Source organism: Mustelus asterias, unplaced genomic scaffold (genome assembly GCF_964213995.1).
Source record: "Mustelus asterias unplaced genomic scaffold, sMusAst1.hap1.1 HAP1_SCAFFOLD_2567, whole genome shotgun sequence".
NCBI classification, from domain to species: domain Eukaryota; kingdom Metazoa; phylum Chordata; class Chondrichthyes; order Carcharhiniformes; family Triakidae; genus Mustelus; species Mustelus asterias.
In genome coordinates, this window is record NW_027592512.1 from 11,441 (window position 1) to 34,332 (window position 22,892).

Sequence of the window (22,892 nt, forward strand, 5' to 3'; positions counted from 1 at the left end):
TTCTTCACGCAAAAAGATGGTAAAAGTTTGAAACTCTCTTTGGTGGACAGTAATTGATGCTAAAATTGAGGTCGGTGGAACTTTGTGAAGTATTAAGGGAGACAGGACAATGATGGATGATGTGTGGAGTCCGGTTACAGATCAGCGATTATCTGTGGGAATGGAGGAACATGGGGCAGAGTGGCCTCCAGCTGTTCTGACGTTCCTGTGCTCCGGAATTCCGGCCTCTCTGCAGGAACCCACCTTTTGATTCTGTGTCTATGACGGGTGTGCTAGTTTCCCGCTGCTCTCCTGAGTCCACAGAGATGCTCCTTTCCCGTTTGACTTTTCCCTTCAACGCTCCGAGATTGGATACCGAGTTCTGGCTGCCTTTCAATCCCGAGCTTCCCGGGGAGATCTGGCTGGCTTTCCCGCTGTGACTGCCTGTTGCCGCTGCTTTGGGGCCCAGGCCACAGGCCGTGGCCTGGCTCACATTGGGTGGCGGGGCGCTGCTGTTGACCGGCTTGCCGTGATTGGTCAGTTTACTGTCCGGGTGCATTTGATTGGCCGCAGATTTCGGCGATGGGACCGGGGGGATCTGGAGTTCTGACTCGTGCTTTATTTTCAAACTGTTTTCAGAAAATCTGTAACGAAAAGAGATTTAAAACAGGCAGTCAGACACAATCAACAGCTTCCCCCCCTCCTGCTGGAAAGAAACACAACTCATAACAGCAACAAACCGCAAAACCGCATCAAAATCATCACTCACTAAACATCAACGTTCAGGCTTGGCTTCTTGCAAACTCAGATCATGGGAACAGGAGGAGGAGGAGGCCATTCAGCACCTCGAGCCTGTTCCCCATTCAAAGAGATCGCAGAATACAACAATGCAGAAGAGGCCCTTCAGCCCATTGAGTCTGCACTGATGCATGAAACGCCCTGATCTGCCCACTTAACCCCACTGGCGAGCTCTCGGCCCACAGCGGATATCAAAGCCGATCCGTAATAAAAGTAGGAAATGCTGGAAAAACTCAGCTTCTGTGGAGAGAGGAACAGATTTTCAAAGCTCCAAAACGTTAACTCTGTTTCTCTCTCCACAGAAGCTGCTGGGTTTATACAGCATTTCCTGGTTTGGGTGATTTAACAGTGGCATGGTGGCACAATGGTTCACACTGCAGATCTCAGCGCCAGGGACCGAATGGCTTCTTTCTGCACAGGAGGGATTCTATGGTTCTGTTCCATGGCTGGGGTGCATCCTAAATCCATACAATTTCTTTGCAGGAATATTCTTTTATATCCTTGTCCAGAAAATTATCAGATTTACAATTTTAGCTGAGCTGAATCGCTGCTTTCTGTGGGCGAGAACTCCACACTTGCTTCAAGATTCTTAACTTCTCCTCAAAGTGGCTCTGATTTTAGAAGTTTACGCTCATTGTCCGAATTCCTGCATCAGTGGGCACTCCCCTCACTCCACTTTGCCAATCCCAGTGATGAAGGAGCAGCGCTCCGAAAGCTCGTGATTCCAAATAAACCTGTTGGGCTTTAACCTGGTATTGTGAGACTCGTCACTGTGCCCATCCCAGTCCAACGCCGTCATCTCCACCTCTACCAATCCCACTCAAAATCCTAAAAAGCCCCTCGACCAAATCGCTCTTTAACTTTCCACATTCCAGAGAATGTAAAGCTAGCCTGTAGCTCACCATCACCTTCTCAAGGGCAATTAGGGATGGGGCAACAAATAAATCCCACATCCCATGAATCCACTGAAAACCTGTGTGTGCAGAAGGAGGCGCCTTGAAGACACCAATTCCTGGGGTGGGGGTTTGTGGCCGAGGGGGTGGGAAGAGTAAAGCAGGTGAGGATGGGCACCAACTAACAGGGATTGGAGCTGGAGGGGGGAATAATCCTTCAGACGGTGCAACACAGAAAGCTGGGTGAGGTCACAATGGCAGCAAAGCTCTTTCCTCAATGGTGGCTAGCTGTTGGCTAAGGGCTCCAGGAGGTAAGACCGAGGCAGCTGCAGGAGGCAGCCTCCCCCTCCGCTTGAGGTAACGGATCCCAACAGGAGGTGCAAAGGAGGACTTGGTTTTTACAGCCAATGAAATGTTGGATATGCAGCAGCCAATTTGCACACAGCAAGATCCCAGAAACAACAATGTGATGATGTCCAGGTAAGTTGTGCGTGTGTGTGTGGGGTCGACTGAGGGATTGATATAGTCCAGGGCATCAGGAGAAACTGCCTTGCTATTTGGAATGGTACCACAGGGTAAGCAGGGCCTTTGTTTAATATCTCGTCTGAAACACCATCGCAGAGTCTGAATAGATTCTTGTGTTCGAGTTTCCGGAAAAAGATCGGATCCCACAAACCTGAACCAGAGGTAACAGAGTGACCCACCGGTCCACAGCTAACAATCACGTAAGTCACGTATGTTTGACAGCAGATAAAGTACAGGTTTATTCTCCCATGGGTCACAGGTTGGGCCAGAATTTGTTACCCTTCCCCAGTTCCCCTTGAACTGAGTATCTCGCTCGGCCATTTCAGAGGGCAGCTAAGAGTCACCCACATTGCTGTGGCTCTGGAGTCACATGTAGGCCAGACCGGGTAAGGATGGCAGATTTCCTTCCCCAAAAGATATTTGTGAACCAGATGGATTTTTACGACAATTGGTCATTGTTTCATGGTCACCATCACTGAGACTAGCTGTTATATTCCAGGTTCATTTATTGAATTTAAGTTTTGTTGGGGTGGGATTTGAACCCATTGTCAATGTATCAGCAAGCACTGTGCTGGGGCAATGACACTGTTAAGATAAATTGCCGATTAAAGACAGGTGATGGTTATTGGCTCAACCTCCAGATCACTTCTCGGCCTTTTGGCTAAGATCGAGCCCAAGATAGGGGGGGTAATGCCTTATCATGTCAGCTTGGATCTTGTTGGTCTCTTTTGTGGGGACCTTGAATTAGATTCAACTGGATTTTGAATTGGTTTTAGGAGCAAGCAAGGAATGGATTCGGGTTTGCCCGGTCCACTCTGGGCATTGGCTTTGGAACTTTCAGGATGGAGTAAAGAATTTTTAAAAAGCAACGTAAATGGACACAGCTGGAATGGTTACGATTGGGAAACCATCACGAGTTTCTGTCTCTGCTCAGCTGTAGGTGGAATAAACTTGCTGAAAGTAAGAGACAAGCTGCTGTATTTTTCCTCCATCATACACCAACATTGGATATTAACACCCAGATCCCCAAAGAATTTACCTGGGTGTCCGGATGACTAGCCCAGTGACAACACTACTGCACCACGCCTCCTCCCACCCTGAATCAATGTTGAGAGTGTGCGAGTGAGCGTAACACATGGAGCAGGGAAAATTAGCGACAGAAACAGGTAAAGGTAGGAACAGTCGAGAGAATTTAGGAAGACAGATTCCAGCTAGTGAGAGTCTGCTCGGGTCCAACATCGGACAGTGCCGATGCAGGAGGAGGAGCGGAAACATGCTGGGAATGTGGGAGTTGTCAACTCAAGGACACACGGAGACATCTCAGAGAATCTTCACCGGAACGGAGCACAGGTTGCCGATCCGGCTCTTCACTCTCTCCGAAGATCCCAGCCTTGCAAACAGGCTCAGCCTCGAATCATCTGCTGCCTGTGGCTGAGGAAATCTCCCAGAGACAGAGCGTGTCTTTAGACCTTCCAGAGGAATCCGTGACATGGTCTTCGTTGCCAGATAAATCCAAGACAATATCAAGACCAACGCCAGAACTCTTCATTGCATTCATCAACCTGACGAAAGCATTTGACTCAGTATCGCGAGTCTCCATCGATTGTGCTCCAAAGATTTGAACGTCCAAGAGACTTCATCAGAATCCGACAATTGTTTTATGACGATATGATGCAGCTGTCTTGAGTGGGAGATCTGAAACGATTCCCTTTAAAATCCGGACTGTATCAAGCAAGGTTGTATGATATCCCCTTACTATTTACAATCTACCTGACAGTAGCTATAGACTGGACGTGGAGAGGATGTTTCCACTAATAGGAAAAACTAGAACCAGTGGGCACAACCTCAGGCTAAAGGGACGATCCTTTAAAACAGAGATGAGGAGGAATTTCTTCAGCCAGAGGGTGGTGAATCTGTGGAACTCTTTGCCGCAGAAGGCTGTGGAGGCCAGGTCATTGAGTGTCTTTGAGACAGAGATAGTTAGGTTCTTGATTAATAAGGGGATCAGGGGTTATGGGGAAAAGGCAGGAGAATGGGGATGAGAAAAATATCGGCCATGATTGAATGGTGGAGCAGACTCGATGGGCCGAGTGGCCTAATTCTGCTCCTATGTCTTATGGTCTTATTCACCTCATCCAAGCTCAACTCCCCTCTGGTCTCAGTATTAAATACCATCTCCATGGGAAACTCTTTAACCTCAGTCGTCTCCATGCCCAAACTAAACTCGACTGCCACAGACATACATGATGCACGGTTTGCCGATGACTACAGTGTCTTTGCGCACTCTGCGCCAGATGTGCAATCCACTACACTGCTGCAGTGCAGTGAGATCTGGACTGCGTATCAGAGACATCTGAGCACTAGAGAAATTCCATCAGCAATGCCTCCATTGGCTCTGTCTACACTTCCCGCTGCCTCGGCAAAGCAGCAGCATAATCAAGGACCCACACACCCCGGACAGTCTCTGTCCACCTTTCTCTGTCGGGAAAAAGATACAAATGTCTGAGGTCACATACTAACCGACTCAAGAACAGCTTCTTCCCTGCAGCCATCAACGTGCATTAAGTTGATCTTTCTCTACACCCTAGCCATGACTGTAACACTACATTCTGCACTCTCTCGTTTCCTTCTCTATGAACGGTATGCCTTGTCTGTATAGTGCGCAAGAAACAATACTTTTCACTGTATGTTAATACATGTGACAATAATAAATTAAATCAAATCCTCTGCATCTGGATTCAATAAGAGAACTGTTGAACACTAATGTCCTTGAAACCAACTCCACAGCATTCAGGCTAAACTCCTACACTGTGTCTGGGTGGGTGAAAAATGTCTCCCACACCAGGTCTTGTTTTCTAAAATCTTTAATGGTCAACACTCCAGAAGGAAAAGGAAAATGCTTCAAGGACACCCTGGAGCTCTCTTTGAAGTGCAGCAGCATTGACAATAATGACTGGGTGGAGTTTATTACCTATTGTTCAAAATGGCGACAACATATTCGTCAAGCTGCATCACGCTTTGAGTCACAGCGTTTTAACACGCTTTGAGTTACAGTGTTTTAACACGCTTTGAGTTACAGTGTTTTAACACGCTTTGAGTCACAGTGTTTTAACACGCTTTGAGTTACAGTGTTTTAATGATGCGGCATCGCAGTGACAGAGATGGTAAAAAAGGAAGTAAATCCTGCACTCTGATCCCACTGCCTGACGGGACATCCTGTTCATGCGACCAAACATCGATGGGTTGAGATTCAGCCTGTTCAGTCACAAGGCGACCCAGGGCAGAAGCTCACCACCATCGGGAGACACATCCTTGAATCAAAGGAGCACCGGTGACCAACAGCAAGTAGTCAGCTCAATTCCTCAGCCCACAAATGCATGTTTTACTTACCCAAACCTTAGGGCAGAAGGGATCAGACAGGCGATGGAGTTTAAGACGTGCCCAGTCAGTGCGTCCGAGGCCAATGACAATTCAAAATGGTGACCACCCACAACAATGGTCAGTGTTATACTCAGCAGGCAAATCCACCATTGTTTTTGGAGGAACTTTGAATTTCAAAGTCAAATTCTACGTCAATATTGACATATAGCAAATGTTTCAATAAGGTCATCTCTCATTCTTCCCAACTCCAATGAGTACAGCCCAAACCTGCTCAACCTTGCCTCATAAGACAAAGTCCTTCATCTTAAGAATCATCCTAGTGAACCTTCTTTCAACTGCTCCTCATGCAAGTATACCCCTTCCGTAAGTAAAAAGACCAAAACTGTACACAACTCTAGATGCAGTTTCACCAATGTCCTTTAGCAAGATTTCATTATTTTTATATTCTATTTCCTGTGCACTAAAGGTCAACATCCCGTTTGCCTTCCGAATTATTTGTTGAACCTGCACGTTAGCTTTTAGTGATTCATTATTTTGTTATTTGTTAGTGGGATGCGGGTGTCGCCGGCTGGCCAGCATTTATAGCCCATCCCCAGTTGCCTGAGGTTAGTTGAGAGTCAACCACATTGCTGTGGCTCTGGAATCACATGTAGGCCAGACCAGGTAAGGACGGCAGATTTTCTTCCCTAAAGGACATTAGTGAACCAGAAGGGTTTTTCCGACAATCGACAATGGTTTCATGGTCATCAGTAGATTCTTAATTCCAGATTTTTAAAATTTGAATTTAAATTCCACCATCTGCCGTGGCGGGATTCGAACCCGGGTCCTCAGAACATTAGCTGAGTTTCTGGATTAATAGTCTAGCGATAATGCTCCTATCTGCAGTGGTGAGATTCAAACCTGGGGACCCAGATCTTTCCCTGAGTTTCTGGACTATTAATCCAGTGAAAATACCACCACACCGCTGCCCCCCCATGCATAAAGATGCCCAGATCCCTCTGTACCGCTGCCCCCCCCATGCATGAAGATGCCCAGATCCCTCTGTACTGCTGCCCCCCCATGCATAAAGATACCCAGATCCCTCTGTACCGCTGCCCCCCCACGCATAAAGATGCCCAGATCCCTCTGTAACCGCTGCCCTCCCCATGAACAAAGATGCCCAGATCCCTCTGTACCGCTGCCCCCCCACGCACAAAGATGCCCAGATCCCTCTGTACCGCTGCCCCCCCACGCACAAAGATGCCCAGATCCCTCTGTAACCGCTGCATTCTGCAGTCTCTCTCCATTTCAATAAGACTTTGATTTCTGCTTTGGTTGTGTCAGCATTACAGGCTAGCATCCGGGTTCTGCCAATATTTACCTGGGTGGTGCTGGCTAAACCAGGAAGGAGTGGCTGAGGTGGCTGTGCGGATAACGAAAATCATTAATGGAAATAATTATTGGAACCAGCTCCGCCCCCAAAGGAAATCGCTGGAAATCCAAAGGTAGGTGTTGAAGATTTCCAGTGATGGGGCTGTGACTATTTCCTTTGGGAGCTTGTTCCATTGTGGGATTGCCCTGGGGAAGAAAGGTTGTTAAATCACTGTCTTGGAAACAAATGGTCTTAGTAGTTTGTGCGGAGGGTTACCTCATATTTAGTTACTGTTGGGGGGGCACCAGCTACTTGTTTCTGTCAATTGCCACCAGTCCATTCCATTGTCTATAGAACGTAGTCAGTGTGTTCCTCACCCTCCTTTCCTGCAGTGACTCCCATTCCAAATCTTTGATGATGGATTTGACACTGATCCATGCGGTATGTCCTTGGATTGCTGCAATCTTATTTATATCTCTCGCCACATAAAGATCCCACACACAACTTGCACAGTCCAGGATTGGACAAACAAACGTTCGGTAATCAATAACTCTTGAAATTTTTGTTGTATATTAAAGATTCCTCCTCAGAAATCCGAGAACCCTGCTCGAGTTGGATGTTATCTGCCAAACGTAGAATCCACATTGAAGATTAGTTTTGCGATGAACTTCCATGTATGGTTGGATATTTACTTGTTGGAGAATTTGATTCCAGAGCTTAAAGCTATCCGTTGGTGGAGCGATGCACAGGACATCTCATTATTTGCACTGAATGCCATCTCTACTTGCCCTCCCATTTTTTGCAATTGCAGACTCTCACCTTGCAGTGAATTGACACGATCTGGAGTTTTTCCTGACGGGTAAACCATTAAGTCGTCTGCAAATACTCGCACATTTTTCTGACTGGTTGGAAAGGTCATTTATGTATATCAAGAAGAAAAAAGGTTCCAACATCGTTCCCTGGGGAACTCTGGAGCTGGCCTCACAGCGAGGATGGTTTCCCATCACTGTTTGTCTTCTGCTGGTTACAAACTGCTGGATCCGGTTTAATATCGCTCCCCCTAATCCCATTAACGAGGGATTTTCATGAGGAACTCTGCCGACAAATTTTGATAAATCTGGTGTCGCCATGCGAGTTGTTCCAGCTCCTTCCAGACTTGAAGCAAAATCATTGACAAAACTCAGGTTTCAGAGGAAGAATCTTTGGTATTGATACAAAAATATCAGAATTATAGCTTACTAACCATTATTTTGGGAGATCTTTCCAACCTTAAACCATGCTGGCTGTCCACCAGGATATTCCAGTTCTAGAGAAGCCCAACACAAACACCTCATCTTCTGATTAGACACGTTATAGCTTTCCAGACTTAACTCTGAGTTCAGCAACTTCAGACTGTGAACTCTCTGAGTCATACAGTGCAGAAAAGACCCTTCGGCCCATCGAGTCTGCACCAACAATAACTATTACTAAAGGCGCGCTAATCCCATTTTCCTGCACTTGTCCTATATCCTTGAATGTTATGAAATTTCAAGTGCTCATCCTAATTCTTTTTAAAGGTTGTAAGGTTTCCAGCCTCCATGACCTTCCCAGGGAGAGCATTCCAGATTCCCAGCACCCTCCAAGTGAAAGAAAATTCTCAAACCCCCTCTGAATCTCCTGCCCCTTACTGTAAAACTCTGCCCCCTCGTGATTGACCCCTCAACCAAGGGGAACAGCTGCTCCCCATTCACCCTGTCCATACCTCTCATAATCTTATACACCTCAATCATGTCCCTCAGCCTTCTCTGCTCTAAAGAAAACAAAATAAAGAAACTGATAGCCAAGTTCCGCACACACAAGGACGGCCTCAACCGGGATATTGGGTTCATGTCACACTATTTGTAACTCCCACAGCTGCGTGGACCTGCAGAGTTTCACTGGCTGTCTTGTCTGGAGACAATACACATCTTTTTAGCCTGTCTTGATGCTCTCTCCACTCCCATTGTTTTGTTTCTTAAAGACTGGATTAGTTGTAAGTATTCGCATTCCAACCATTATTCATGTAAATTGAGTCTGTGTCTTTATAAGTTCTGTTTGTGAACAGAATTCCCACTCACCTGAAGAAGGGGCTTAGAGCTTCGAAAGCTTGTGTGGCTTTTGCTACCAAATAAACCTGTTGGACTTTAACCTGGTGTTGTTAAACTTCTTACTAAAGAAAACAATCCAGCTTTAAATTGAGGGGTGAGAGATATAGGACAGATGTTAGAGGTAGGTTCTTTACTCAGAGAGTAGTAAGGGCGTGGAATGCCCTGCCTGCAGCAGTAGTGGACTCGTCAACATTAAGAGCATTCAAATGGTTATTGGATAAACATATGGATGATATTGGAATAGTGTAGGTTAGATGGGCTTTAGATTGGTTTCACTGGTCGGCGCAACATCGAGGGCCGAAGGGCCTGTACTGCGCTGTAATGTTCTATGTTCTAAGCCCATCCAGTCTCACCTTGTAGCTTAAATTCTCCAAGCCAGGCAACATCCTGGTGAATCTCCTCTGTACCCTCTCCAGTGCAATCACATCCTTCCTACAGTGAGGTGACCAGAACTGCACACAGTACTCCAGCTGTGGCCTGACCAACGCTATACTCTATGACATGACTGATAAAAGCAAGTGTCCCATGTGCTTTCTTAGCTATCCCATTCCCGTGCTCTGCCGACTTCAGGGATCTGTGAATAAGTACCCCACAATCCATCTGTTCCTCTGAGCTTCCCAGTGTCCTGCCATTCATTTACTATCCCCTCATCTTATTTCTTCTTCTAAAGTGCATCACCGCGCACTTATCAGGGTTAAATACCACCTGGCACTGCTCTACCAATCTGACCAATCAACCTATATCTTCTTGTAACCTATGACCATCTTTTTTTCACTGTTAACCAGCCCACTAATTCTGGTGTCATCCTGCAAACTTCCTGATCATCCCCCACATTATCATCAATATTGTTTATGTCTATAACGAACGGTCAGGGTCCCAGCACTGATCCATTTTTTATTTCTATCAATTTATTTTCATTGATTTATTTTTCTATTCCCTTTTTAAAAATTCCGCTTACCATCTTTTTTCCCTTAGCACCATCTCTCCTCCCCACTCGGGCTGCCTCTTACCTGTCCCAGGTTGTCCTTTGACACTTTGCTGATCTTTGTTCTGCCATTAACACATTCTGATCTCTGAATCAGCCGCCATCAGTATCACTCTCAGCCATGATTGCCACCATTTACAGTCCCTTTGTCTTTTTCTCCATGACATCTGTCAATCTCTTCCTAGCCTCCAGCTATCGCTGGGCCCTGTATCCAGCCCCTACTGCTCCATCACCCCCCTCCCCGACAACGGTATAAATCTCAGATAAATCTCCAGTTCTCTTTAGCTCTGACGAAGGGTCATCCAGTCTCGAAACGTTGGCTCTGTTCTCTTTCCACTTGTGCTGTCAGAACTGTTGAGATTTTCCAGCATTTTCTGTTTTTGTTTCAGGTTCCAGCATCTTCAGTAATTTGCTTTTACCAGGATATTCTGTTTTTTTTTAACCCTTCCTGCCAAAGTGGACAACCTCACACTTTCCCACGTTATACTCCATCTGCCCAAATTCTTGCCGGCTCACATCACTTATCCATGTCTCTTTACAGACTCTTCACAACTTGCTTTCCTACCTATCTTTGTATCATCTACAAATCTGGTTACAATATAGTCATCCAAGTCATTAACATACATCGTAACTAGTTGAGGCCTGATCGCAGTGGTACCCCAACTGAAAATGATCCATTTACCCCAACTCGTTTCCCATTAGCTGGCCAATCCTCTATCCTTGCCAACACCATGTCCAATAACCTTTCATGTGGCACCTTAACCAATGCTTTTGGAAATCCAAATGCACCAAATCTACAGGTTCCCCTTTACTCATCCTGCTTGCTACATTCTCAAAGAATTCTAATAAATTTATCGGAGACAAATTCCTGTTCGCAAACCACGGTGACTGTCGGATTGGGAGACAATTTTCTAAATGCCCTGTTGCTGCTACAATAAGAATGGATTTTCGCATTTTCCCCAATCACAAATGTTAGGCTGACTGGCCAATAGTCCCCTGCTCTCCGTCCCCTGCTCTCCGTCCCCTGCCTCTTGAACAGAGGTGCTACATTTGTGGCTTTCCAATTCACTGGAACTTTTCCAGAATCTGAGGAATTTTAGAAGATTATAACCAATGTGTCCACCATTTCCGTGGCGCTTCTTGTCAGACGTTAGGATATAGCCCAAGAGATCCAGGGGTCTTGTCAGCTTCGAGTCCCATTAACTTTCCGAGTGCTTTTTTCCTAATGATAATGGTTGTTTTAATTACCTCCCTACAATTTAACTCTGAATTTTCTTCTAATCCTGCAAGGCTTCTAGTGTTTTCCACTGTGAAGACAGATGCAAAATGCATGTTCAAAGTCTCTGCCATTTCCTTCTTTCCCACTATTAATTCCCCAGTACCAGTCCCTCCCCACCCCCCCAAATGACTAATGCTGGCTTTAGATAACCCTCTTGCTTGTGGAAGCTTTGACTCTGTTTTCATATTTCTTGCGAGTTTACTCTCGCTCCAGTTTCTCCCTCTTTAGCGTTCTTTTAGCCATCCTTATCTGGGCTCTAATTCGCTCCCAATCCTCGGGTTCAGCAGTAATCATTGCAGCATTTATTCCCCTCAAGTCCGGTTTCAGAAACTGACCAATTAAACACTGACCACTGACTGTCACAGCTGTACGTCGAGTGTTATGGCCTCACACACAGCTCACCTGTCAGCTGTGGCTCAGTGAGGAGCACTCTCACCTCCGAGACAGAATGTCGGGAGTTCAAATCCCGCTCCAGGGACTTGAGCTCAAAACTCCAGGTGGACACAGTGCAGGACTGAGGGAGTGCTGCACTGTCAGAGGTAACATCTTAAACCAAGGCCTTGTACTGTCCTTGCAAGTGGGCATTAAGGACATCATCAATTCCATGACACTATTTAAAGAGCAGGGGTTTTATTCCCCAACGTCTGTCAATATTTATCTCATGAGCGAAACCACAAATAGATCATCATCACAGAACTTGCTGTGCACAAACTGATTGCTGCCTTTTTTACATTACAACAGTAACTGCAGTTCAGAAATACCAAATGACTGTCAGGCGCTTTGGGATGTCCTGTGATTCAGAGGGGTGCTATATAAATGCAATCTTCCTTTTGGCCCCTGGCCTGTTCAGTGCACTGTCACACAGCTCACAGCAGCAGTTCCATGTGGCTCCGGTGAGACTGCGCTTACACAGTTTAAAAGCTATGAATATTCTACTTCTAAATGCACTCTGCGACCTGGGACACTCATCAGTGACTGGGACACGGAATCTGTCAACCTTCAAATATATTCAATAAATAATCAACAGAAAGCAGCACAATAACTTCAACAAAAAAAACTTCACGACGTTTGCTGGAATATTAACAGAGATCAGTCGCTCAACCTTTCCCCTTTTGTTAGACAATCAAAAGGCATTTCTGTACTCACCCACTAGACAGCTCTGCACTGTGAAGCCGGCACTCTCAGCAGCTCACAGCACAACACCCGGTTTCTCTTATCCCACTGACATGTGCTTGTAGCTGCACATTAGGTGGCTGATATGACTCTGGTCACTCGCACTCCTAACCGGCTGCTTGCCTACATTCAGAGGCTGAAATCTTTGCATCTGCACAGCTTCCTCCCCTCAATAGCTCACTTCAAATGCAAGCATGACTCACGCCTGAAACCAGCAGCCTGTCGCTACACGATTTATATGTGTGGAATTCAGTCACTCAGACCCTTCTTCTCAGGCATAAACAAAGGACCTGGTTAGTTTTCTCTCTCTCTCTAACACTGACTGTTGAAGCTACTCCATCCTCCCGTACCTGGCACATTCACCCCCATTAACAGCAATCCGCCCTTTAAACACAGCCTGAACTTCACCGACTCCCTCCCTACCAAAACACACACACACAAAAAACCCCATTTCACAACGGAGCTTTGTCACTGCGAACTCACCCCATTGTCAAACAGTTCATCAAACTGTAAGGCTGGGGCTGAACAAGGCCAAACGAAGAGGGAGCTTTAAACTGATCGAGAACATCGGGAAAGATCAAACCCCCCCCCTGCCAAACATGGCCAACAGCCCCAGATTCACATTCCAGTATAGACTAGATTTAGAATATTGAGAGGAGAAAAGGAATTGGAGGAAGTTGGGGGAGGTGGTGGCATACTGGTGGTTTCACAGGATTAGTAACCCAGGCACCCAGGATAGTGCGGCTGGGAAGCAGGTTCGAATCCCACCACAGCAGATGGTGAAATATAAATTCAATTAAAAAATCAGGAATTAAAATTCTAATGATGCCCATGTTGTTGATTATCATAAAATCCTGATTCACTGATGTCCTTTAGGGAGGGAAATCTGCTGTCCTGATCCGGCCTGGCCTACATGTGACTCCAGAGCCACAGCAATGTGGCTGACTTTCAACTGCCCGGGCAATTCATGTTGGCCCAGCCAGCGATACCCTGACCAATGACTAAAAATAAAAATGGAATCTACGTCCCAGGAGTTGGGCAGAGTCCAGGGTGGGGGACGGAAGCGGTGGGCAGTGTGAATCGATCCAAGCCAGTTAGTGAAGCTCAAAGCAGCTCACGGACCTTTACAGAGAGAGACTGACTCACTCAGACTCACCACTCTCTCCTATTTATACGTTCTTTTGATAAAATACATCAATGAAATAAATGAAAGCAGGGTGACAGCTCCGGATGGCGCACGGTAACAAACTCAACAGAGAATCTTTGCTAATTCAATGTGAATGGTTTTCCGTGGCCGATGATGGATCTCAGCCCCTCGCGCTGCCCAGTGGTCACGGAAGACATCACGTGCTCCCTCGCCAGGGACACCTGACCACAAACATTGCCATGGAAAAGGGGCAGGCAGTCAGGTCAGACACCCCCGAGACTGCCCGCTGCCTGGACACGTTAATGGGCATCTTGGTCAGACGCAGGAACAGATTAACAATGCGGCCCCCCCTCCCTCTCTCTGCCCCACACGGTCTGTCCAAGGGTCAGGGGCAATGGGGGTGAAGTCTGTGCTCAAACTGATACCCTTCAGCTGTTAACCTGCCCAATGTGATATTAACAGGGGTCCTCGCCGCGGCCTGACCTCCCCACCCCCCCCCCCCCCCCCCCCGGGGTCCCTGCCGCGGCCTGACCCCCACCCCCCCACCCCCCCCGGGTCCCCGCCGCGGCCTGACCCCCCCCCCCCCCCCCCAGGTCCCCGCCGTGGCCTGACCCTCCACCCCCCCCCCCGGGTCTCCGCCATGGCCTGACCCCCCCCCCCCCCCCCCCCGGGTCCCTGCCGCGGCCTGACCCCCCCACCCCCCACCGGGTCCCTGCCGCGGCCTGACCCCCACCCCCCCACGGCTCCCCCACCCCCCCCGGGTCCCCGCCGCGGCCTGACCCCCCCACCCCCCCCCGGGTCCCTGCCGTGGCCTGACCCCCCCACCCCCCCCCGGGTCCCCGCCGTGGCCTGACCCTCCACCCCCCCCCCCCGGGTCTCCGCCATGGCCTGACCCCCCCCCCCCCGGGTCCCTGCCGTGGCCTGACCCCCCCCCCCCCCCCCCCCCCCCCGGGTCTCTGCCGTGGCCTGACCCCCCCCCCCGGGGTCTCCGCCGCGGCCTGACCGCCCCCACCCCCCTGGGGTCCCCGCCGTGGCCTGACCCCCCGGGGTCCCCGCCGTGGCCTGACCCCCCACCCCCACCAGGTTCCCTGCCGCGGCCTGACCCTCTGGGGTCTCCACCGTGGCCTGACTGCTCAGTGCACGGAATGCCCACCAGGCAACAGATGGATTTCACTCTCTTGGGTTTAATCAGTCCCACCGCTCCACCCACACTCAGGGTGCCCAGAATACTCTCGGGCTCTCGTGGTGTGAATATCAGTGGACAGGGGATTTCCACACCCACACACCTGCCCACTCACTCTGGGCCAGCTGCTGAGTCAGGGACCAGTGTGAATCACAGTAACCTCCAAACAGCAGGGAATGCCCCCCCCCACACCGTGTCTGCCCAGCCCCACAGACCTTCCAGTAACACTCACCCTGCTTCCCACACTATGCATAGTATGTTGCTACACACACTCTCTCACACACACACACGCCCACACAAACCCCCTAAATACAGGGCAAGTGGGGGGGAATGGCTGATGGAATTGTAAAGTGAGTGAAGAGGGACAGGCAGCATAAAAGTACAAGACGTTAGGTTTCTGGGGAAGAGGTTGCAGAGAATGAGAGCTGGTGGGATGAAGGGATACGGGGAGAAGGTGGGTTTGATTAACCAAAAAGCAATGGACTGATCAAAGCTAATCTGTGAATATGTTTGCAGGGATACAACGTGCTACAAAGTTCAGGGAGACATTCCCTGATCTTCCAACAGGGAGAGAACTTTTTGAGTTTTTGTGTAGTGTTAGGAGTTCCTATCCGTGCAGTTCTAGAACTGGAGTCGCGAAGGGAGAAGGGGCTCTATCAGCCTGGGTCTCTACCCATGACTCCACTCGCTAAACCCGATTGAACCAACAAACCAAGGACCAGAACCAATGGAACCCCAGTGAGAGTCAGTGTGTGTGGAACCTGTACCCCAGTGAGAGTCATAGAGGTTTACAGCATGGAAACAGGTCCTTCGGCCCAACTTGTCCATGCCGCCCTTTTTTTTAAAAACCCCTAAGCTAATCCCAATTGCCTGCATTTGGCCCATATCCCTCAATACCCATCTTACCCACGTAACTATCTAAATGCTTTTTAAAAGACAAAATTGTACCTGCCTCTACTACTACCTCTGGCAGCTTGTTCCAGACACTCACCACGCTCTGTGTGAAAAAATTGCCCCACTGGATGCTTTTGTATCTCTCCCCTTAAGTCAATGCCCTCTAGTTTTAGAGTCCTCTACCTTTGGGAAAAGATATTGACTATCTCGCTGATCTGTGCCCCTCATTATTTTATAGACCTCTATAAGATCACCCCATAGCCTCCTATGCTCCAGAGAAAAAAGTCCCAGTCTATCCAGCCTCTCCTTATAACTCAAACCATCAAGTCCCGGTAGCATCCTAGTAAATTTTTTCTGCACTCTTTCTAGTTTAATAATAAACTTTCTATAATAGGGTGACCAGAACTGCACACGGTGTTCCAAATGTGGCCTGACCAATGTCTTGTGCAACTTCAACAAGACGTCCCAACTCCTGGATTCAATGTTCTGACCGATGAAACCAGGCATGCCGAATGCCTTCTTCACCACTCTGTCCACCTGTGACTCCACTTTCAAGGAGCTATGAACATGTACCCCTAGATCTCTTTGTTCTGTAACTCTCCCCAATGCCCTACCATTAACTGAGTAAATCCTGCCCTGGTTCAATCTACCAAAATGCATCACCTCGCATTTGTCTAAATTAAACTCCATCTGCCATTCGTCAACCCACTGGCCCAATTGAACAAGATCCCGTTGCAACTGGAGATAACTTTCTTCACTGTCCACTATGCCACCAATCCTGGTGTCATCTGCAAACTTACTAACCATGCCTCCTATATTCTCATCCAAATCATGAATATAAATGACAAGTAACAGTGGATCCAGCACTGATCCCTGAGGCACACCGCTGGTCACAGGCCTCCAGTTTGAAAAACAACCCTCTATAACCACTCTCTGGCTTCTGTCAAGAAGCCAATTTTGTATCCATTTAGATACCTCACCCTGGATCCCATGAGATTAAACCTTATGCAACAACCTACCATGCGGTACCTTGTCAAAGACCTTGCTAAAGTCCATGTAGATATTAACTGCACTGCCCTCATCGACCTTCTTGGTTACCCTTCAAAAACCTCAATCAAATTTATGAGACATGATTTTCCACTCACAAAGCCTTGCTGACTGTCCCTAATCAGTACTTGCGTCTCTAAATGCCTGTAGTTCCTGTCTCTCAAAATACCTTCCAACAACTTACCCACCACAGATGTGAGGCTCACCGGCCTGTAGTTCCCAGGCTTTTCCCTGCAACCCTTTTTAAACAAAGTCACAACATTTGCCAGTCTCCAATCTTCAGGCACCTCACCCGTGACTATCGACGATTCAAATATCTCAGCTAGGGGACCCGCAATTTCCTCCCCAGCCTCCCACAATATCCTGGGATACACTTCATCAGATCCCGGGGATTTATCTACCTTGATGCGCTTTAAAACTTCCAGCACCTCCTTCTCTGCAATATGTACACTCCTCAAGACATCACTATTTATTTCCCCAAGTTCCCTAAAATCCATGCTTTTCTCAATAGTAAATACTGATGAGAAATATTCATTTAGGATCTCACCCCTCTCTTGTGGATCCGCACATTGATGACCTTGTTGATCCTTAAGAGGCCCTACTCTCTCCCTAGTTACTCTTTTGCCCTTTATGTATTTGTAGAAGCTCTTTGGATTCTCCTTTGCCTTATCTGCCAAAACAATCTCGTGTCTCCTTTTTGCCCTCCTGATTTCTCTCTGAACTCTACTCCTGCACCCCCTATACTCTTGAAGGGATTCACTTGATCCCCGCAGCCTATGCATGTCATGTTCCTCTTTCTTCTTCTTGACCAGGGCCTCAATATCCTGAGTCATCCAGGGTTCCCTACTTCTGCCAGCCTTGCCCTTCACTCTAAGAGGAATGTGTTTACCCTGAACCCTGGTTAACACACTTTTGAAAGCCTGCCACTTACCAGACGTCCCTTTGCCTTCCCACAGACTCCCCCAATTAACTTTTGAAAGTTCCTGCCTGATACCATCAAAATTGGCCTTGCCCCAATTTAGAATTTTAACTTTTGGGCCAGACCTATCATTCTCCATAGCTATCTTAAAACTAATGGAATTATGGTCACTGGTCCCAAAGTGATCCCTCACTAACACTTCTGTCACCTGCCCTTCCTTATTTCCCATGAGGAGGTCAAGTTTTGCCCCCTCTCTAGTCGGGCCATCCACATACTGAATGAGAAATTCCTCCTGAATACTCTCAACAAATTTCTCTCCATCCAACCCTCTAATACTATGGCTGTCCCAGTCAATGTTGGGAAATTTAAAATCCCCTACTATTGCCACTCTATTTTTCTTGGAGCTATCTGTAATCTCCTTACATATTTGCTCATCAATTTCCCGCTGACTATTTGGGGCCCGATCAAAGTGATCTCTCCCTTCTTATTTCTCAGTTCCCACCCATATAGACTGAGTGGCTGAACCGTCGGATACATCCCCTCACAGCACGGCCGTGATGTTTTCCCTAATCAAAAGTGCAACTCCTCCTCCTCTCTTACCTCCTGTTCTATCTTACAGTGTGTGTGGGACCCGTACCCCAGTGAGAGTCAATGTGCATGGAACCCGTACCCCAGTGAGAGTCAGTGTGTATGGAACCCGTACCCCAATGAGAGTCAGTGTGTATGGAACCCGTACCCCAGTGAGAGTCAGTGTGTGTGGGACCTGTACCCCAGTGAGAGTCAGTGTGTGTGGAACCTGTACCCCAGTGAGAGTCAGTGTGTGTGGAACCTGTACCCCAGTGAGAATCAGTGTGTGTGGAACCCGTACCCCAGTGAGAGTCAGTGTGTATGGAACCCGTACCCCAGTGAGAGTCAGTGTGTGGGGGATCCGTACCCCAGTGAGAGTCAGTGTGTGTGGAACCCTTACCCCAGTGAGAGTCAGTGTGTGGAACCCGTACCCCAGTGAGAGTCAGTGTGTGTGGGACCCGTACCCCAGTGAGAGTCAGTGTGTGTTCACATGAAAGGGTGACAAGATTTCACATTTTAATATGTTTTCTGTAACAAATAGACTAAAAGCAGGATTGAAAAACATTATTTTTGTAGGCAACATATATTTTAAACCATAGATCAGAACTTTTAACATAACATAACTGGAAAAAAAAAACACAGGTAAACATTATATTTTAGGTTGACATTCCTCGCTCCCAAGGGTTTACTTCCGATCCTTTTTTCCAGCCCAGAAAGTTTTAACTCCAGAATCGTTTCACATGGTGCATGACTTATTGGAGATTTCTCCCTCAAGCCAGGTGAATCTTCCAGCCCTATTTTACTCCCCATTCATTTGGTCTTTTTGATCTCAGTGCCAGCTCCTATCTGCAATGCTGCATAGTGAGCCAAAGGGATTTTCAGCATCTACCAACTCTCCCTCTCTCAGATTCTGGTGGATAACAGTGTCTGTAAGTTTTCAGGGAAATGTTAGTAATCCTTCCCCTCTCAAAAGCCATCTCTGTGGCAGCATGAATCACATGGGCCTTTTATACAGGTAGAAAAGCTGATTAGCTATCATTGAGAACTCTCTTTCATTTTGGAACTAAATGGACAGTTTAAAGCACAACTGTTTACAACTTGGGATTCTCAACGTTTTTCTGCGACTTTGGATTCACACAGTCTATCCACTGTTAGCACACAGCCTGCTGCCATTGTCTTCAAGCACAAACAACTTACACTTTCCTCTCAGTAAAACAATCTGAGCCTCCTTTAATCTCTAACAAACAAACCACCTTGGACTTGCTGTAAGGCAGACTTCAGAACAGGTTCAATGATCCCCTTCATTTTACCTTAAAGATAAAATTCCAAAACATATCATTGTAACAATAAACACTAGCATAGATCAGCTGGAGCGAATGGCCTGTTTCAGTTCTAGAAATTCCATGTAATTCACACCTGCCACATTCATGTAACATGCGGAGAAACATAAACATGGAACAGAATAAGTTACAGTGTACAGTTACAGTACTTAGTGGAGGAGGATAAATATTTGATAGATCGAGGAATAGAGGGCTATGGGGAAATGGCACAGAAAGGAGTTGAGACCGGCAAGGTATTGAATGGCGGGGCAGGCTTGAAGGGTCTGGTGGCCACTCCTGCTTCTATTTCTTGTGCGCCCCCTCGATCCCCTGTGCGCCCCTGATCCCCTGTGCTTAGTCCCTTGTATTATGGAACAAGAAAGGTGTTTTGAGTGGCCTCGACATCACTGGCTGATCCAGAGACAGACTCGCATTGCTGGCAAATGGCAGGCTTCCCTAAGTAATGGTGCCAGGTGTTAAGTCTCGCGTGTCACTGCTCAGCAACCATCTCACAGCTTGCTGACAATCTGTGGGCAGTTTTAGCTGTGGCTGTCTGCTGTACACAGGAAAACACACACCTTTAAGGTCAGGAGAAATCCAGGGAGATCAATCAGGACTGGAACTGCAGTCTGTGAATGTGAGGAAAAGGAGTTAAGGAGAATGAAGATTGCGTTTCTCCCTGGCACCTTCCATCATCTCAGGGTATCTGCTTCTATCAATAAAATATTTCTATAAATATGTGAAGAGAAAAAGATTAATAAAGACAAATACAGGTCTCACAGTCAGAAACTGGAAATTTATAATGGGGAACAAAGAAATGGCAGAAGAATTGAACACAGGCTTTGGTTCTGTCTTCACAAAAGAAGGTAAATAACTGCCCAGAGATGTTAGGGAACCCAGGGTCTCTCTCTGGAGCGGAGGAGGCTGAGGGGAGACTTAATAGAGGTTTATAAAATGATGATGGGGATAGATAGAGTGAACGTTCAAAGACTATTTCCTCGGGTGGATGGAGCTATTACAAGGGGGCATAACTATAGGGTTCGTGGTGGGAGATACAGGAAGGATATCAGAGGTAGGTTCTTTACGCAGAGTGTGGTTGGGGTGTGGAATGGACTGCCTGCAGTGATAGTGGAGTCAGACACTTTAGGAACATTTAAGCGGTTATTGGATAGGCACATGGAGCACACCAGGATGATAGGGAGTGGGATAGCTTGATCTTGGTTTCAGATAAAGCTCGGCACAACATCGTGGGCCGAAGGGCCTGTTCTGTGCTATGTTCTATGTTCTAGTGAGAGGGAGGAAGTGAAGGAAATCAGTTTTAGTAAGAAAATGGTGCTGGGGAAATTAATGGGGCTAAAGACTGACGAATCCCCAGGATCTGATAATCTACCTCCCAGAGTATGAAAGGAAGTGGCCCTGGAAATATTGGATACATTGGTGGTCATCTTCCAAAATCCTAGACACCGGAGCAGTTTCTGCAGATTGGGGGGGGGTAGCGAATGTAACTGCTACTTAAAAAGGGAGGGAGAGAGAAAAGGGAGAGTTACAGAGCAGTTAATCTGACATCAATAGTGGGAAAGATACTAGGGTTCATTATAAAATATGTAGTAACAGAACATTTGGAAAGCATTAACGGGATTGGACAAAGCCAGCATGGTTTATGAAAGGAAATCATGCTTAACAAATTTACTGGAGTTTTTTGAGGGTGTAACTAATAGAGTAAGTAGATAAGGGTGAACCAGTGGATGTGGTGAATTTGGTCTTTCAGAAAGCTCTTGAAAAATCCTTTATAGGAGGTTAGTGAGCAACTTAAAGCACATGGGGTGGGGGTAATGTACTGGGAAGGATGGAGTCTCTGTAGTGCAGGAGGCTATTAGGCCCATTGAGTCTATACCGACTCTCCAAAAGAGCACCTTACCCAGGCCTCAAAACACCCCACCTCATAACCCCACATATTTACCATGGCGAATCCACTTAACCTACACATCATTGGACAGGAAAAAGGGTGTAGGAATTAAGGGGTCTTTTTCTGAGTGGCAGGCAGCGAGTAGTGGGGTATCACAGGGTTCAGGGCTTGGGCCCCAGCTGTTTATGATATATATTACAATCTGGATAAGGGAACGAAATGTCACATTTCCAAGTTTGCAAAACTGGGTGGCATTGAGAGTTTTGAGAAAGATGCAAGGGGGCTTCAAGGTGAGTTAGACAAGTTGAGTGAGTGAGCAAACACGTGGCAGATTGACTACAACATGGCTAAATGTGAAGTTATCCACTTTGGTGTGAGAAACAGAGAGTATTATTTAATTGGTGATTCATTGGGAAGTGTGGATGTACAAAGGGGTCTGGCTGTCCTTGTACACCAGTCAATGAAAGTGGAGAGGCAGGTGCAGCAAGCAATTAGAAAGGCCAATGCTATATTGGCCTTCATTGTAAGAGGACTCGAGTTCAGAAGCAGGGATATCTGACTGCAGTTACACAGGGCCTTGGTGAGACCACACCTGGAGTACCATGTGCAGTTTTGGTCTCCCTATCTAAGGATATACCAGCCATAGAGGGAGTGCAGCTGGGGGTCACTAGGCTGATAGCGGGGTTGGTGGGACTGTCCCACGATCAGAATCAGGGGACACAGTCTCAGGATATGGGATAGACCATTCCAGACTGAGATGAACAAAGATTTCTTCACTCAGAGGGTGGTGAACCTGTGGAATTCTCCACCCTGCCGCCCCGGCACTGTGAGGCCAAGTCACTGAAAGTATTCAAGAAAGAGATGGATAATATTTTAGACTTTAATGGCATCGAGGGGGATGGGGAGAAAGCGGGAATGTAGCATTGAGATAGAGGATCAGCCATGGTCATATTGAATGGTGGAGCAGGTTCGAAGGGCTGAATGGCCTATTCCTGTTCCTAGTTTCTACGCCATTGAGATACTCAGTGAGGTTCAGTCCTTGTTTGAACACAAAAAACACAGCAGCAAATATTCTTCTACAGCACCTTCCAAACCTGCAACTACTGCCATCGAGAAGGACGAGGGCAGCAGACACACGGGAACACCACCACCTGGAGGTTTCTCTCCAAACCACTCACCATCCTGACTTAGAAATAAATCACCTTCACCGTCGCTGGGTCAAAATCCTGGAACTCTCTCTCCAATAGCATTGTGGGTGTACCTACACCTCAGGGACTGCAGGGGTTCAAGAGGGCAGCTCACCACCACCTTCTCAAGGGGCAATTAGGGAGGGGCAATAAATGCTGACCTAGCTGGTGGGACCACATCCAGTTTTTAAAAAACACAGCAAGATCCCACAAATGATAAGGACGGAAACAAT

General features: G+C 47.3%; 1 protein-coding gene across 1 annotated transcript in view; it reads right to left on the reverse strand.

The window, feature by feature from the left end:
• Positions 1-243: 243 nt before the first annotated feature.
• LOC144489813 (B-cell CLL/lymphoma 9-like protein) overlaps positions 244-22,892 on the reverse strand; it is a gene marked incomplete at its 3' end in the record, with an annotated part of 37,448 nt that continues 14,799 nt past the window's right edge. The window contains exon 3 of the mRNA XM_078207661.1: positions 244-623. Within this exon, the coding sequence (XP_078063787.1) occupies positions 244-623 (380 nt within the window). The remainder of the gene's footprint in view (positions 624-22,892) is intronic.